The sequence below is a fragment of the Carassius carassius genome, chromosome 33 (genome assembly GCF_963082965.1).
Source record: "Carassius carassius chromosome 33, fCarCar2.1, whole genome shotgun sequence".
Classification (NCBI taxonomy): Eukaryota; Metazoa; Chordata; class Actinopteri; order Cypriniformes; family Cyprinidae; genus Carassius; species Carassius carassius.
Genome location: NC_081787.1, coordinates 23,206,177 through 23,221,027, shown reverse-complemented (window position 1 = coordinate 23,221,027; position 14,851 = coordinate 23,206,177). Strand labels below are relative to the sequence as shown.

Below are 14,851 nucleotides of genomic sequence, written 5' to 3'. Positions count from 1 at the left end.
TCCTGAAATAGGCTCTCAAACTGCCCTGTTGCACTTCTTGTGCTGGTAAAATAAGCTTCAGAGGTGTTACTCTGAGGATCACTTATATGGAGGTTAATATGAAAATGTTACTGAGTTTAGAAGAGATGACCTCTTAAAAAGATATCCGATAGCTTGTTGGAATTTATTGAAGCAATATAATTGACAAAAAAATAGAGGCTGAATGCAAAATCAGGTTTACTTCGCTTTTTGACATTGAATAAATATTCTTTTTATTTACTGTGCTAGCCTGACTCATCTTTTCCACTTTTATGGCACTGCTAGTAAAGAGTGAATGGTAAGGGCATAATCTGTATTGTATAAGTGTGAGCTATTGTTAGACACAGTGGCATCTTCTCTGTGCTGCCTGACCATTGTGAAATCTATCAGCAAAGCATTCATTCGTATAACACCCGGAAAGCCATTCTGCCTCAGAAATTTATCTCTCCTCTCTCACTGTGTTATTTCAAGGTAAGATTAATATCAATTCGAAGTCTCTGCAATGAATTTCTGGAGGGCATCCCCAGGCAAAGTATGCAAAAAGTGAAATTTGTTGTAGCAATGTGCCGCGTGGAACATGATCACCATATGGCTCTCACCAAATCATCATAATGTCAAGAACAAGCATATGTGGGTCTGTCTTGTGGCTTGTTTTCAGGAAAACATGTGCTTTATTACTCGGGCTGAACATTTGTATCTGGGAATAATGCAAAGAGGCATATTTCTGACAGCGTATTCTTCTGAGTAATGGTAATATTGTGTTATCAGGAATATGAATATATTTGCCAAGCAGCTGTGCTCACATTTCTCTGGTTACAGCTGCAATAAACTTGATTTGTTGGAAGTTCAACAATCAACAGTCATCAGTATTTGAACGTAATGCTGAAATGACCCTATACTGACACACACACACACACAAACACAAATAATTTCATTAATAAAATAATACTCTGAACTATTACATTCTGGTTGGTTGTTTATTAGAAGCGCTGTAAATCAATACAATGAACTGTATATCATAAAATAAGCTATATAATTTGTATTGAAACTTTACTTTGACACTGAAAGGTGCTTATAATTTTGTAGCTACTTTGTGATTTTAGAATTCCTTAATTATAAATTAATTTGCATTTAATTATATTATAATAATTATAATATCATAATAATGTATTGATAATAATAATAATATTATTAATACATAATAATAATCATAATAATGTATTGAATGCACTTATTATAATAATATTGTTAAATGCATAATGATAATGATCATAACTATATTTATTATTATTCTTATTAATTTACATTAATCTCAGACTTGGGCCTGTTTGTACGCTGAAAACAGGGGCGGATCTTTGATTATAATATATTTGGTGTAAGGGGGAACTTATATTCAACATTTAACATTCAATAAATGTGTAGATATCATTAGCAGCTCAAAACTTTATCTGAAGCATTTTTATCGAGAATCTTTTATCATTTATTTCTACAACTATGTACAGCCATAACTTATGCTTGCAGTTTAAGTGTTTGTTCAGAAATGTCATAATATTTAAATATATTATCTTGCAAAAGACAACTACAACTGTCTCTTAGTTTTAAATGGATAGCAATATATATCATCTGGCAACTTAAAAATATGTTATTGGGTCTATAAAAATTAAATAAAGATAAAGAATCTATAAGAATTTTACAGATTTCAATGAACACTAGTTATATAAAACTATACTGTCAGGACACCGTAATTATACAAATGAACTAAATCTATGACATTCATTTTCCAATCAAAGGAAATGAAACTGATAGAAAAAGATATGCTTGAAACATTCCCTATCCCTTGGCTCTCTCTAGTGGACAACGTTCATATATATTTAACTTGGACATGGCTGATAAGTTTAGAATTTGCAGATACAATCGTACATTCATTAGAAATCCAATTCAAATTTAATGCTAGGATCCCTAATAACAAAATATCAATATCCAGGGAAACAAGACAGCAAACACTCAACACATTCTAAATGTCTCTAAACTCATCAGACTAAGTCTACTATGATATACAGCTGCTTGGATGATATACAGTACAAATTACAAGTTTTAGTTCAGCAATTTTATGAGCGAGGAAAACTTTCAAATTTAATAGAAAGAACGGTAAAAATATCAAATTACTGAGAATGTCTGTATGTGGTGATTACAGGAGATCATGCAGAACACTCAAACAACCATACAGCAACCACCGAGCAACACTTGAGTAGCAACCCAAAACACCCAACTATCTGTTTGTCTCTGTCCTAACCTGCAAACTACTTTACATTTGAGGAAAAAGACCTTGTCAAGCCAACATAAAGAGTCTGTTTAAAAAAATGACATAGTTAAGATTAGATTTCTTACCCAGCTCTGCTATTATAGCTGTTATCTATTTATGTGTGTATTTATTTGTTTGTTTGTGAGTGAAATCTGTATTTAAATATTATTACATAAATTGCATTAAATTTTGGTCAACAATGTTAACAATGTATTATACATAGTATTACATATTTATTATTAATATTATCATCATCATTAGCATTACTATTATAACTCTATATTTACTATTATAACTCTATAATAAATATATGCAAATTACTGTTGTTGCTGTTATAGTTTACACACACACACACACACACACACACACACACACATATATATATATATATATATATATATATATATATATATATACAGTACAGACCAAAAGTTTGGACACCTTCTCATTCAAAGAGTTTTCTTTATTTTCAAGACAATGAAAATTGTAGATTCACATTACATATATATATATATATATATATATATGTATACACACACACACACACACACACACACACACACACAAAGAATACATCTAGCTCAGAACAATCTATATATTTTATAAATACTGGATGACAACACAAGAAAAAAAATAAACCCTACAGTTAGGCTAATACTGTTTTGACAGGTTAAATAAAAATAGATGCTAAAATATTTAAATCGAATGAATGAGTTTTAAATGGTTTCACAGGTGATTTTCACCTCACAGGTGATGTATGCTGGACACAGGTGGAGCTGCTCTGGTTCAAATTGCTGCGCGGTTCTTTTCAGAGCGAGTGACCGCCTCCAGCGAGCCCTGACTCCGCCTTCCGCAGGGCTGCGTGCCGCTGAGCGGAGAGAGGCAGCGGCAGTGCGAGCTGCGCCGCGCGTCAGTGAGGGAGGCAGACGGAGTTCCTGCATATGCGGCCACCGGCATCTCACTGAAACACACTGAACATGGACCTATTCGAGTTTGACTTCTTCAGGGACTGGGAGCTGGAGCAGCAGTGGTACGTCCGCGGGCTTTGTGTGTTTATGTCCATTCAGTTTATTGAATGAAATGTCTTTGTCATGCGCAGCGATCTGACGTGGTCACATTCCGAAATACGAGTGAGACCCAGTATGACGCATGATAGCGGCTGTGTCTCAAACCCTAGTGAGCAACCTACCTTGACAGCGTGTTTGGGCATCGCAGACGCGTCCCGAACGCGCATTCGCAAAGCGCCGGGGATGTCCAGAAATGCTGTCTTGGTAGGAAGCTCGCTAGGGTGGGTAGTGCTGACTTCTGCTGCCTCCGGTGATGTGACTGCTCTTCTGTCTATAAAGATGCATTTATAAAAGATGATTGGGACAAACCTTAATTACACAATCGCTGTTTTAATGAATTGCGTGGAGATGCATGAGTCGAAATGAAATAAATGAAACAAAGAGCATCTTGTGCCACTTCTTCCTGCTACTTTAAACTGAATTTACCAGATTACAGATATTTTTTTTATTTGATCGTTCTAAATCAAAAGTCCTAAAAGTCAACTAAACGCACTTTACATTAGTCTTTTTGTATGGGCAAATACATTGTTGGTAACGAGTAATAAGAATGTAATTAATATGCAATCACACTTTAGTCAGATATATAGTGATGCATCATCTAAACTCATTTGATTAGTGGTTAAAATATTTTATTTTAATAATAGTTTATTACATGGACATGGACATAATGCTATGTATTGTGTAGAATTTGGAGGTGTTTGCATTTATTTCTTATATAAAACAATCCCTTAGAAAATTTGCAGACATATTTAGTATGCATTCTTTTTTTTTAAGTGTAAAAGTGTAAGAGATCTATATGAATGAATGTTGTTATAAATCTCTATTAGTGATTGTCAGTTGGATTTTTCTTTCAGTTGGAGTTTTCTTTTTATCGTGCAAACATAAATGTTGCATATTATTTTAGCCTGTTTATTTGTAACTGTTAATGTGGGCAGTCTGCTATTGCGCCCCCTGCTGGTTAGGGCTATGTGCTATTTATATATCTATGTAAAAACATTATGAGTTCAGCATAATTCTCTGCCTTTAATCTTTGCTGATTTTTAACACTCTCTACATCTCCACCATGTGGCAGAGTGCAGGAACCCGCGGAGTGCAGATATGAATCCATACAAAAGCAATATTGCAGAGAAAATGAACAATAGCAATGAAAGCTCTCCATGGATTTGAGCATTTATCACTTATGAGCATATATCGACAAATTCACATGAACTTGAATACGTTGGTTTGGTTAGTTGCTATTGCCCTGAACGACACACATCTTTTTCCTTTGTTGAGCTGATTCTTCACATGTTCAACACCTTCCTCTGATTTTATCTTCTTTCTTTTGTTTTATACTCACTGTCCTACATAACAGAGGATCATTGAGCTGTTATAAGCAGAAATATGATTTGTATGAAATAGTTATTTTAGTTATTTAATTGTGTTTACAAAGGACTAGGATGCATTTTGGTTACATCTCTCCCTTGAAAATTTCAAACAAGAAAATAGTCTTCCATCAGAACGACACTCAAGTGTTATAATATGTCAGTATTTTGTCTAGGGACTTGCTGGACAAAATACGAATCCTTTTTCGATTCCCCTCAGTGTTGGTACGCTGGCTTGTTGACTTAAACCGTCTGTTGACTGAGTTTCTTATCACACTCTTTATTTTCCATATAGTCACTACAAGCATATATAGCAAAACTTAAGGTTAAAGGTTATTTCTCTATGCGCCGTGCTGATATTAAAACTATTCTCTCTCAGGAACAGCTACGGGCTAGCGGCTTATTACTTCTGCGGTGGTGGCAATTTTGTCTGTTGTTGCCACATTCATAACCCTGAGCTACCCATTAAGTCTGTGAATATTTATGAGGGTATTTAAAAAGATTTTTTTTTTCTGTGCAAAGTTTGCTTGGTCTGGGTTTTAAAGGCAGCATTGCTATTTTTACCACTATCCGTAGACTGTCAATCGACCAAAAAGACATTTGAAATGTAGATTTGACTAAATACCTAGATGAATGATCGCTCTTTTTGTTTTGTTGTGATAAATCAATGTTTCAGAAGCAAGCGTACAATAATAATGCACTCATAATTCATTGTCTTTGTGCTTGGTACTTGCCATCGCTATCTGATGGCCCAGGGCTGTACTTCAGCAATCATATTGATTTGAATCTGTTCTCCCGTATGTTGGTTTGGGTTTCGACACGAGTTGGATATAATCAAGTCAGATTAGGTGGTGCAAAATTCAGTGAGGTGCAAAATGAGCTCAATGGAGAGCAGTGCCTTATTTGTAGACAAAGGTTAAGCACGGGAGGCACTGAGGCGCTGGGGATTGGGACATGCTTTTCCGTGCTGACACAGCCGTGACACGAGTGGCTGCCACAATTATGTTGGCTCTTCACTTAAGCTGTTTTTTCAATTAGGCCTATTTTGCTAAAGTTATTGCTCCCCTCTCTCTCTGTGTGTGGTGCAGCTTTTTGTTTGGTAAATAATTTTGCATTATGAGAGTGCGAGTTAAGTATTTGTCATAACCAATGCGTTTGTATTAGAGAAGCGGAGATATGGTTAATTAGACTTTACATGCCTATATTTTATAGGTTTGCACCTCTAGTGGTAATAGAAGACCTTTGTAATGAGGTGCAGCCATTTTTTTTGTGACTTTCTTTGCATCTGGAGGGACTTTATGGCCGCCCTGAGAGCAGGAGCAGAAGGGATTATTCAATGACTCAGTTGTGCCTTTTGTTTTTCTTGTTACTTGCCCTTTTTTAGCAGGGATTTATTTCCCAATAACTAATTTTTATATCCTGGTATTAAAATGTGCAAAGCCCAATGAGAAGTTAACAGAATTTCAGACTCTGCGCATTTGTTTCGCATATGGAAAACACAGGCATTACTTTTTTTTTGTTAATATCAGTTTTCAGTACCCCCCCCCCCCCCACAAAAAAAAATAAATAACAAAAAAAAAAAAAAAAAATTAATTAATTAATTAAAAAATAAAATAAATAAATACATAAATAAATAAAAATAAAAACAGTTTGAAAGGAGTCTCGAAGTAGAAAAAACACAGAAATGTAATAAATAGTATTAGTATTTTTATATATATATATATATATATATATATATATATATATATAACTCAAAGCAAAAATGTTATATCAATACAAAAGATAAACACCAAAACATATTTCTGAAAATGTTATTGTCACTGACAGAATTACATTGATAAAAAAATTATTAATTGAGCTTCTAAATGTAACAAAGTAACATAGCACAAAAAAAAAAAATTATATATACTATATACAGTAAAGAGCAAAAGTTTGGACACACCTTCTCATTCAAAGAGTTTTCTTTATTTTCATGACTATGAAAATGGTAGAGTCACACTGAAGGCATCAAAACTATGAATTAACACATGTGGAATTATATGTGGAATTATATACATAACAAAAAAGTGTGAAACAACTGAAAATATGTCATATTGTAGGTTCTTCAAAGTAGCCACCTTTTGCTTTGATTACTGCTTTGCACACTCTTGGCATTCTCTTGATGAGCTTCAAGAGGTAGTCACCTGAAATGGTCTTCCAACAGTCTTGAAGGAGTTCCCTGAGAGATGCTTAGCACTTGTTGGCCCTTTTGCCTTCTGTCTGCGGTCCAGCTCACCCCTAAACCATCTCGATTGGGTTCAGGTCCGGTGACTGTGGAGGCCAGGTCATCTGGCGCAGCACCCCATCACTCTCCTTCTTGGTCAAATAGACCTTGATGCCTTCAGTCTGACTCTACAATTTTCATGTCATGAATAGTCATGAAAATAAAGAAAACTCTTTGAATGAGAAGGTGTGTCCAAACTTTTGGTCTGTACTGTATATATATATATATATATATATATATATATATATATATATATATATTTATGCTGAACTAATCTATTAATAAAGTCAAGACTTTGTTACATTTATTTCCATTTTTCTTTATTGCTGGTATTGACTGATGCAATGAACCCTTTTCTCACACAGTCAAAATGTTGGCTAAACGCTCAAAACCAGTGAAATACAATACAAACTATGAGAAAAGAAATGGTAGCAAACAAAAAGAAACTGCATATTGCCCATGCCAAAGCAAGTTCTCTCCTCCATAATGCAGTGTTTATTTAGTTAAGTTTAGAAAGTAGGGCACTCAGAGTGTGACAAACAAAATGTTCTGTAATGCTGTGAAACAACACTTTCTCTTGGTTTATTGAGTGTGTGTGTGTGTGTGTCTTGTCCACTTTGTGGCACATTTTGTGCTGTTTCTCTTTGCTCTCATGCTGTTTAGTCAAAGGGATTGAACATTCTCCGTGGTCATGGCACAGATCTACCACATTTCCCAGCTTCTGTCTCCTTCCCGCTTCCACCTTGACCACAGCTGGGGACTATATATCACACGGCTCGCTCGAGGAGCCGCGCTCCCTGCCAATCTCATTTGTGCCCGGCTTGAAAAGGCAGCCAAGCCAGACTGGGCCCGGCATCTCTGCGGCCGCCGCACAAGCGAAGAGGCTCGGCAGTTGGCATGCTGTTTGTGAGAGCAGGCTGCCAAGCACAGTGCCCACGATCTCATTTTGCCACCTGCAAAAAGAAAGCCAAATGCTGTGGCATGATAAAGCAGCGAGGTTGGCACGCCGGTCAGGTTATATGGGAGAGACAAAAGGTGAAAGGTTGCCACTCTTCTGCCCTCAACACGTTATTAACGAGTTGCTCTGATGGGACACGGTCAGTAGAACTGCAGATTTTTAGTAGAGATCTAAAGAGACACAAATATGATGTTAAATGTAGTTTTTTTTCTCTTTCTTTTAAAGGAGATCAAAACTGCAAACCAGTCTAGACCAATTTACTTTTAGCTTAAATATCTTATGCAGAATGTCCTGAAGAAAATAAATAATAAATAATTAACAATAACTATTTATTATCATTATTAAATTTAGGGCTGCACGAGTACTCCAAATATACAGATGGTGTGGCTTAGTGCGATTATCAAATCCCAAAGGCTGCTGTTTAATTAAAATTAATATATGTCCCATGCGGTTTTCTGCCTAAATAAAAGCTGGGTGATTCATAATTAAAAATAAATTAAGAAATTAAGACGGGCATAAATATTAGCATTTCAATTTTACAATTGTACTGTAAAATAAAATTATCTTTATTTTTATGTATTATTATATTTCTTAAATACTCTTTGTTAATTTACACTGAAATATTACAATAGTAATGTTTCCTATTGCTTTTCATTTTATTTGATGATGATGATGATTATTATTATTATTAGTAGTAGTAGTAGTAGTAGTAGTAGTATTATAAAACAACATTTTAAATGTAAATCAGAATTTGTATCAAAAATTTTAATAAATAAATAAATAAATCACAATTAGCATCAAACTATGCGGCCCTAAAAGTTATTAATTAGATTAATGAAAAATTAAAAAATATGTCCACCACTTAAAACGACTTCCCTGCTATCATAACCAAAACTATAGAGATGGATCTATATCTGCAAAGCCTTGTGTTTCTATTGTTCACCCAGTTGAAGTCAGTATCAAATAGCCCATTTGTAACTAAACAAACTGCACAGATGAACCAGCAGGTGCAAATTTACCTGGTTACCTTGATTCACAGCGATCCTGCATCTCAATGCCAGGCAGTCTGACACAGAACAGTTGAAGTGGCACGAGGAAACTCCTCCAGTCTCTCAGCCACGCGTCTCTGGATGGCTTTCCTGCTCTGGAGAAGTTATTAACTGTGCACTAAGTACAATAGACCCGCTAAGGGCTGTGCTAATGGCCCTGGGAATTCAAATGCTTTAAATATCTTCTTCAATTAGCCTTGACCGTTTCGTTTACACAGCACCAGTCTATGTGCAACGATTGTTTTGACTCAAATATCAGTGGTGCATTAAAAAAGGAAACAAATCATGAACGGAATATGATTTCAGATAAGGCTGTATGCCAAAGACTAATTTAGTCATTGATGGACAATGCAAGGTTACATAAATAGTGGTTGATTATTATAAACATTTAAAGGAGTTGCTGGTAAATGTGTGAGTGGTGCATTTTTATGATACTTTCTTTGACTAGCGGTCAAGGACTTGAAGCATTTGGTATTTAAAAATGCTAATTTGATTGAACGAATTAGTTTGAATACACTAAAAATATTTAGACCTACATTCTAGAAAGATGTTTTTGAATTGCATCTAAAATTTGCAACCATTTGTGTAATCTAAATTAATGGAAATTGTACATGCAATTGTTTTTTTTAGATCTATCAAAGACTATAAACTTTAAATGTAACACCCATATAATGTAATTTATGTGAACAAACATGAATTTTAAGCATCATAACTCCAAAATTAATTGTAATATGCTGATTTGCTGAATACACATTACTTATAATTATAATTGTTGATAATATTGTGCTGAGGTGTATTTTGTGGTAACTCTGATGCATTTTTTTTTCATAATTATTTGATGACTTCAAAAGAACAACATTTATTTGAATTAAAAATATTTTGTAATATTATTAATGATTCTTTTATCCTTGCAGAATAAAAGTAATCATTTTTTGCCACCCAAATTTTGAACGGTTGTGTATATCTGAGTTGTGTATGTCATCAAAGATATTGGAAATATACTACTGGTCATGGATGGTCTTCTGGACTGCTTCTGGTATTTAATAAGATACATCAAATGAATCAAGCAAACAGGTGTGCAATGAAACAGCGACGGCAGAGCCACAATGAATGCCTTTCTTATTTGTCAGCAGACTTCCGTTGCTTCTTCATTGGCTGGATTCCGTCTAAAGATCTTCAGGTTAATCAAGCTTCATGCTTCAAGCTTCCAGCTTACCTTTATGCCACGAATCAATTTACCCCGCTACCTCAAAGGTCACTGTTTCCACTGAAAGCACTGTACGACAAATATGATGATTCAATACAGCCACGCAGACATCTGCAGAGTGTTTTTTTCCATCTCATTTCTTTCTGAGAGATGAATTTGTCTTTTAGACTGACCTTTTGCTGTTGGCTTGGTGTAAGCTGAAGGAAATTGCTAATTCTTTTTTATTAATGAATGTCTCGACTGAACAGTGTGAACAGATGTTTCTTGTTTCAGAACGCGAGAGGCACGTGTATTGTCTATTGCTCAAGATCATGCATATTGGGAGGAAACAGAGCGTAATTCCTATTTCATCATCTATTCCGTGAGCATTGTTTTATGTGTGGGCATTTTGCCAGAGGAGGGTGACAGAGATGGTTGAATGTGCTGGTGTCCAGATATGACTGTGTGTTGATGTTCACATTATGAAGTGTCAGGACTGAACAAACAGCGGTCGGCGTTTGGCTTCAGCATGTAAAAATGGAATCTCACCTTGTTTATTGGGAGCCGAAGAAGCGCTAAAGAGCAGACGCGCCTGCCAAATATCACAATCACACGGAGCTCTGTCCTTCACGTCCAACTGTCCGCCTATTTTCACAGCACGTGCTAATTTGTCTCATTAAACGTGGCTCATTCACATGGAGCTAAAAGTTGTAATAGGGTCATCATTCTAGCTGCTCCAGTGCTCTGAAACTTCCCCTGGCTTTTATTGTTTGATAAAGATCAACACACATCTTTATCAGAGGAGGAGAGAGAAGCTGAGATAAGAAAACGAATTGAAGCCAAAATGCTTTAAATGGAAGACTATCTCCCTGTGAGAAACTCATAGAGCTGTTAAGATCCGTGAGTAACAAAAGGACCACAGATGCATTGAGACGGATCTCACCGGAGGGGAGAAAGTTCTGGAGAGAAGCGCATTTACAATTTGATGCTAGGTTGAGCTAGACATCTTGCTTTGAAGGGGATAAAGCAAGGTAGACTCTACCAGTCAAAAAGACACTTGACTGAATTAAGATTTCCCTTAACCCTTAAAACCTTATGATTTATAGGCTTTTGCCTATTTAGTTTTATAGGAAGATACAATGTTTCCTATACTGAAAATTGTCTGTTTATTAGATTCGCTGATAAGACAAAATTGGAATTGAACTAATAATAATATTAAAACTGAACTTAAAACTAAAACTAATAATAATAATACAACTTGTATTATTATCATTAGTTTCAAGACAAATTATAAGTTACAACAACAACAACTATTACTATCAATATTATGATATTAAATATATAGCAAACAACAACATTAAATGTTATAAATTATCAATAATAATAATAATAATAATAATTTTAATATGAATGTTATTAATAAAATTTTTTGTTATTAATATATATATATATGTATATACTGTATATATATTTACTGGTATGTGAAAATCAATTATTGAGTCATATTTATACAGTAATATAGAAAATTCTAAAGGGTTCACAAACTTTCAAGCAGCACTGTATATAAAATGTTATATATTATAAAATAAAATATATATTGATTGCTTGATTGGAATTAACTGGATTGGTTGGAACAGCAAACACATTAATATTAGTGTTCCATTAACTCTTTGACTCCATGTTTAGATAATTCCCCATGCAGCGTTTCTGTAGCCCTGTGAAACCTGCAGGCTTTTCATGTCCTCTCATCACTTGGAAAATCAAACCTTTTAATTACAAAAGCACCGTGGGGATGCTAAAATGGCCCGTACAGCATACAGAAGTCAACAGAGGAATGATTCAGATGGCAGAAGAAAACGTCATCAATTCACAGTTGATGACAATAAAGCCCGGCTCCGGTGATTTATGGCAAGTTGCTGTTTTTCCCAGCATGCTGTTCCTCCTCTGCCATGGCATTGAGTTATTTCCCAAAGTGTGAGCAACATACCTGTTAGAGATCAATCCGGCACTTTCTCTGTTTGCAGGAACCTGCTTGACTTCCATGTTCGCAGCTTTACTCACATTGATATTTCGCTATCGATTTTCCTCTGTTCATTTCGTGCCTCGTTCAGCACCTGGAGTGATAGGCCAGTTGTGTTCAGCCGGTTTTATTGTGATGTGACAAAGATGGATGTGACATTGTCCTCTGTGGGCCGCTGGATAGTGGAAGTGTTAATGAAGCCATTAGCACAGTCCGAGAGAGAGGAGAGTGTGGTGAAATTGCCATTATTCTGCCACCATTAAGTCGTAATCTGGCAACTTCTCGCTCTCGCTGTCATTCTCTCAATTTCCAGCCCTTTCTCTCCTACACTTGCGGATCCACTTTGACTTTCCTGTGAAGCTTCATTAATTCATTTGTTATCAAAAGCAGTTAACCACAAAAAAGAGTGCGGAGGAGTGAAGGGGGGTAATAATGTATACTATAATAACCATCCAACCCAGCTTTCAAATGCACGAGAACAGACCCCCCCCCCCAAAAAAAATGGCTACACAATTCATAAATCTCATTAATTCAAAATTCCATTCTTATAAAGAGACAGAAGCTCATTTGGTTGGCACAAAAGCAGTAAAAAAGATCATCACTTAAAAGGGCTCAGGTAACCTTGGATTTATCTGAAGTTGAAGAACTTTCTCAGTACTTTGGCATTCAACAGATTAAAAACATTCTGGAAAGCCCACAGCTCTCAGAGCTTCTTATTTCCTGATGGACTGTGACTAATTTTAAGCTTGTTTAATTAAGTGCAAAATGCCTCTCCAGTGCTCAACGCGGAGTTGACGGGAGAAGGTTATTTTTATTTTTTTCAAGGGCTATGTGTTAGAGACTGAATTTGGGAAGTTATCATGATGGTTGGGGATATGGGAATTTCAGTATCAATATCGATATCTGAAAATCCATGTTTCTTGGTACAAAAATGAATGTACTAATGCAGGACACCCCAAAAACTGATCATCCGGTCGCTAAGTTTTATACTTATACAGGTAGCTCTATATTTTAAAGTATAAACAAACTGTCATATTATACATTTCCAAAATTAAATATTTGGCTTTTAAAATGTCTTTTCAAAAGCAGAATCGTATGACTAATATTTCTTGAAAATATAAATATATTATTTTTGTCATATTGACAGTTTACCTTCTTTTTCTAACTATTGTTAAAGTTAAAGCTAAATGTATAAACATTAAGTATTTTTTTTTTTAGCTAAAATTGATTTATATACCACTTTTTACAATAAATATTATTACAAAGCAGTTTTACAGGGAATATTGTTTTTAATCCCCTATGGGTAAGATAAAAAGTAAGATTCCCCCTTGTTTTATTGAATATGCTTTGTTAGTTTACGTTACATATTAATATGAACATTAATAAAACAATCCTTCTCACATAGTAAACATTGCCTCAGGTAATTATTCAACTAAACAGTAATAACATAAAGAACAAAGAGACACGTTACAAGAAATAGAATAAATTGAATGCAGAATAGCCATATTTTGTTGCTGTCTTGACCTGTATATTCAGACTGGGTTGACGTGATTCAGTACCTCGGGTATTGAATTGAGTCACTCCTCTGTATAATATATTTTTTGCAAGAACAGTGACTGACGGCAAAATCCATCAAAACCAATCAGAACTTGAAGCGGTGGCTGAGAACGAACTTGTGACGATTTCTAAAACAACCAGTTTTAACTCAGGGTAATTGTTCCTCCAAATGAGTTTACTTATTGGCAGGGTCATGCACTGCAAATTACTAACAAACCTTCTGAATGGTAATTTCAAATGTTGGAAACATTGAGTTGATCTATCTCAGAATGTGAGTTTAATTGTCCCTTGTTTTTATAGTCATTACATGCAAATCCATGAATAGAGCAAGCAAGCAAAAAAGAGCAAAGATGCTATCTGGGCAAAGAAATCTTCAGAGGAAGTGTCAACTATACCAAAGCCAGTCCGTGCGTGTGTGTGTGTGTGTGTGTGTGTGTTTGCTGGTTCTCAATAATATTGATCAGGCTTAACTATGCTTATGCTACCAATTAACATTGTACATTCTCATTAAGGTCATTTTAGACACAGTCAGCAGCTATTGACTGATGCCCAACAATCCAGAAAACATAGAAATCTACATGAAACTGCAAATGTGTTATTATCCACCTTACAGCATTGCCATACAGTTGTGAGAAAGCATTAACAGACAACATTTGCTTAGCAAGAAGTATGTCTCATTTGATACAATGGGTCATGTGATTGTGAAAGATTTTCATTAGCTTGTATACAAGGAACTGGAGTTGTATAGACTAGCATGTGAATTTATTGCCATGTATCATGATTTTTCAGACGTAAATCGAAACCAAATTAAAACTGCTCTGAGTTGTATACCCTAAATATCCATGAGTCAAAGCTGGCTACATTATTTACACATTACTTGACATCAGGAAGCATTATCAGCAGTGTGACAATGACAGTTATGGTGTTAATATGCTAAAGCAATGAAACAATCATTGAAGAAACATATTTTATTAAGACCCAGAGTTGATTGTTTTGGGAGTGTTTTGACTGTGGTGGGCCTCTCGGTCTCGGCTGAGGGCCCGTTTCCTGTGGCAGCCTTCCTGAAT

At 35.2% G+C, this 14,851-nt stretch overlaps 1 protein-coding gene across 1 annotated transcript in view; it reads left to right on the top strand.

Moving 5' to 3' along the window:
- The first annotated feature begins 3,107 nt into the window (after positions 1–3,107).
- Positions 3,108–14,851, top strand: part of LOC132114002 (AF4/FMR2 family member 2-like) — a 216,862-nt gene continuing 205,118 nt past the window's right edge. Inside the window, exon 1 of the mRNA XM_059522111.1 lies at positions 3,108–3,350. Within this exon, the coding sequence (XP_059378094.1) occupies positions 3,298–3,350 (53 nt within the window). The 5' untranslated portion in view covers positions 3,108–3,297. The remainder of the gene's footprint in view (positions 3,351–14,851) is intronic.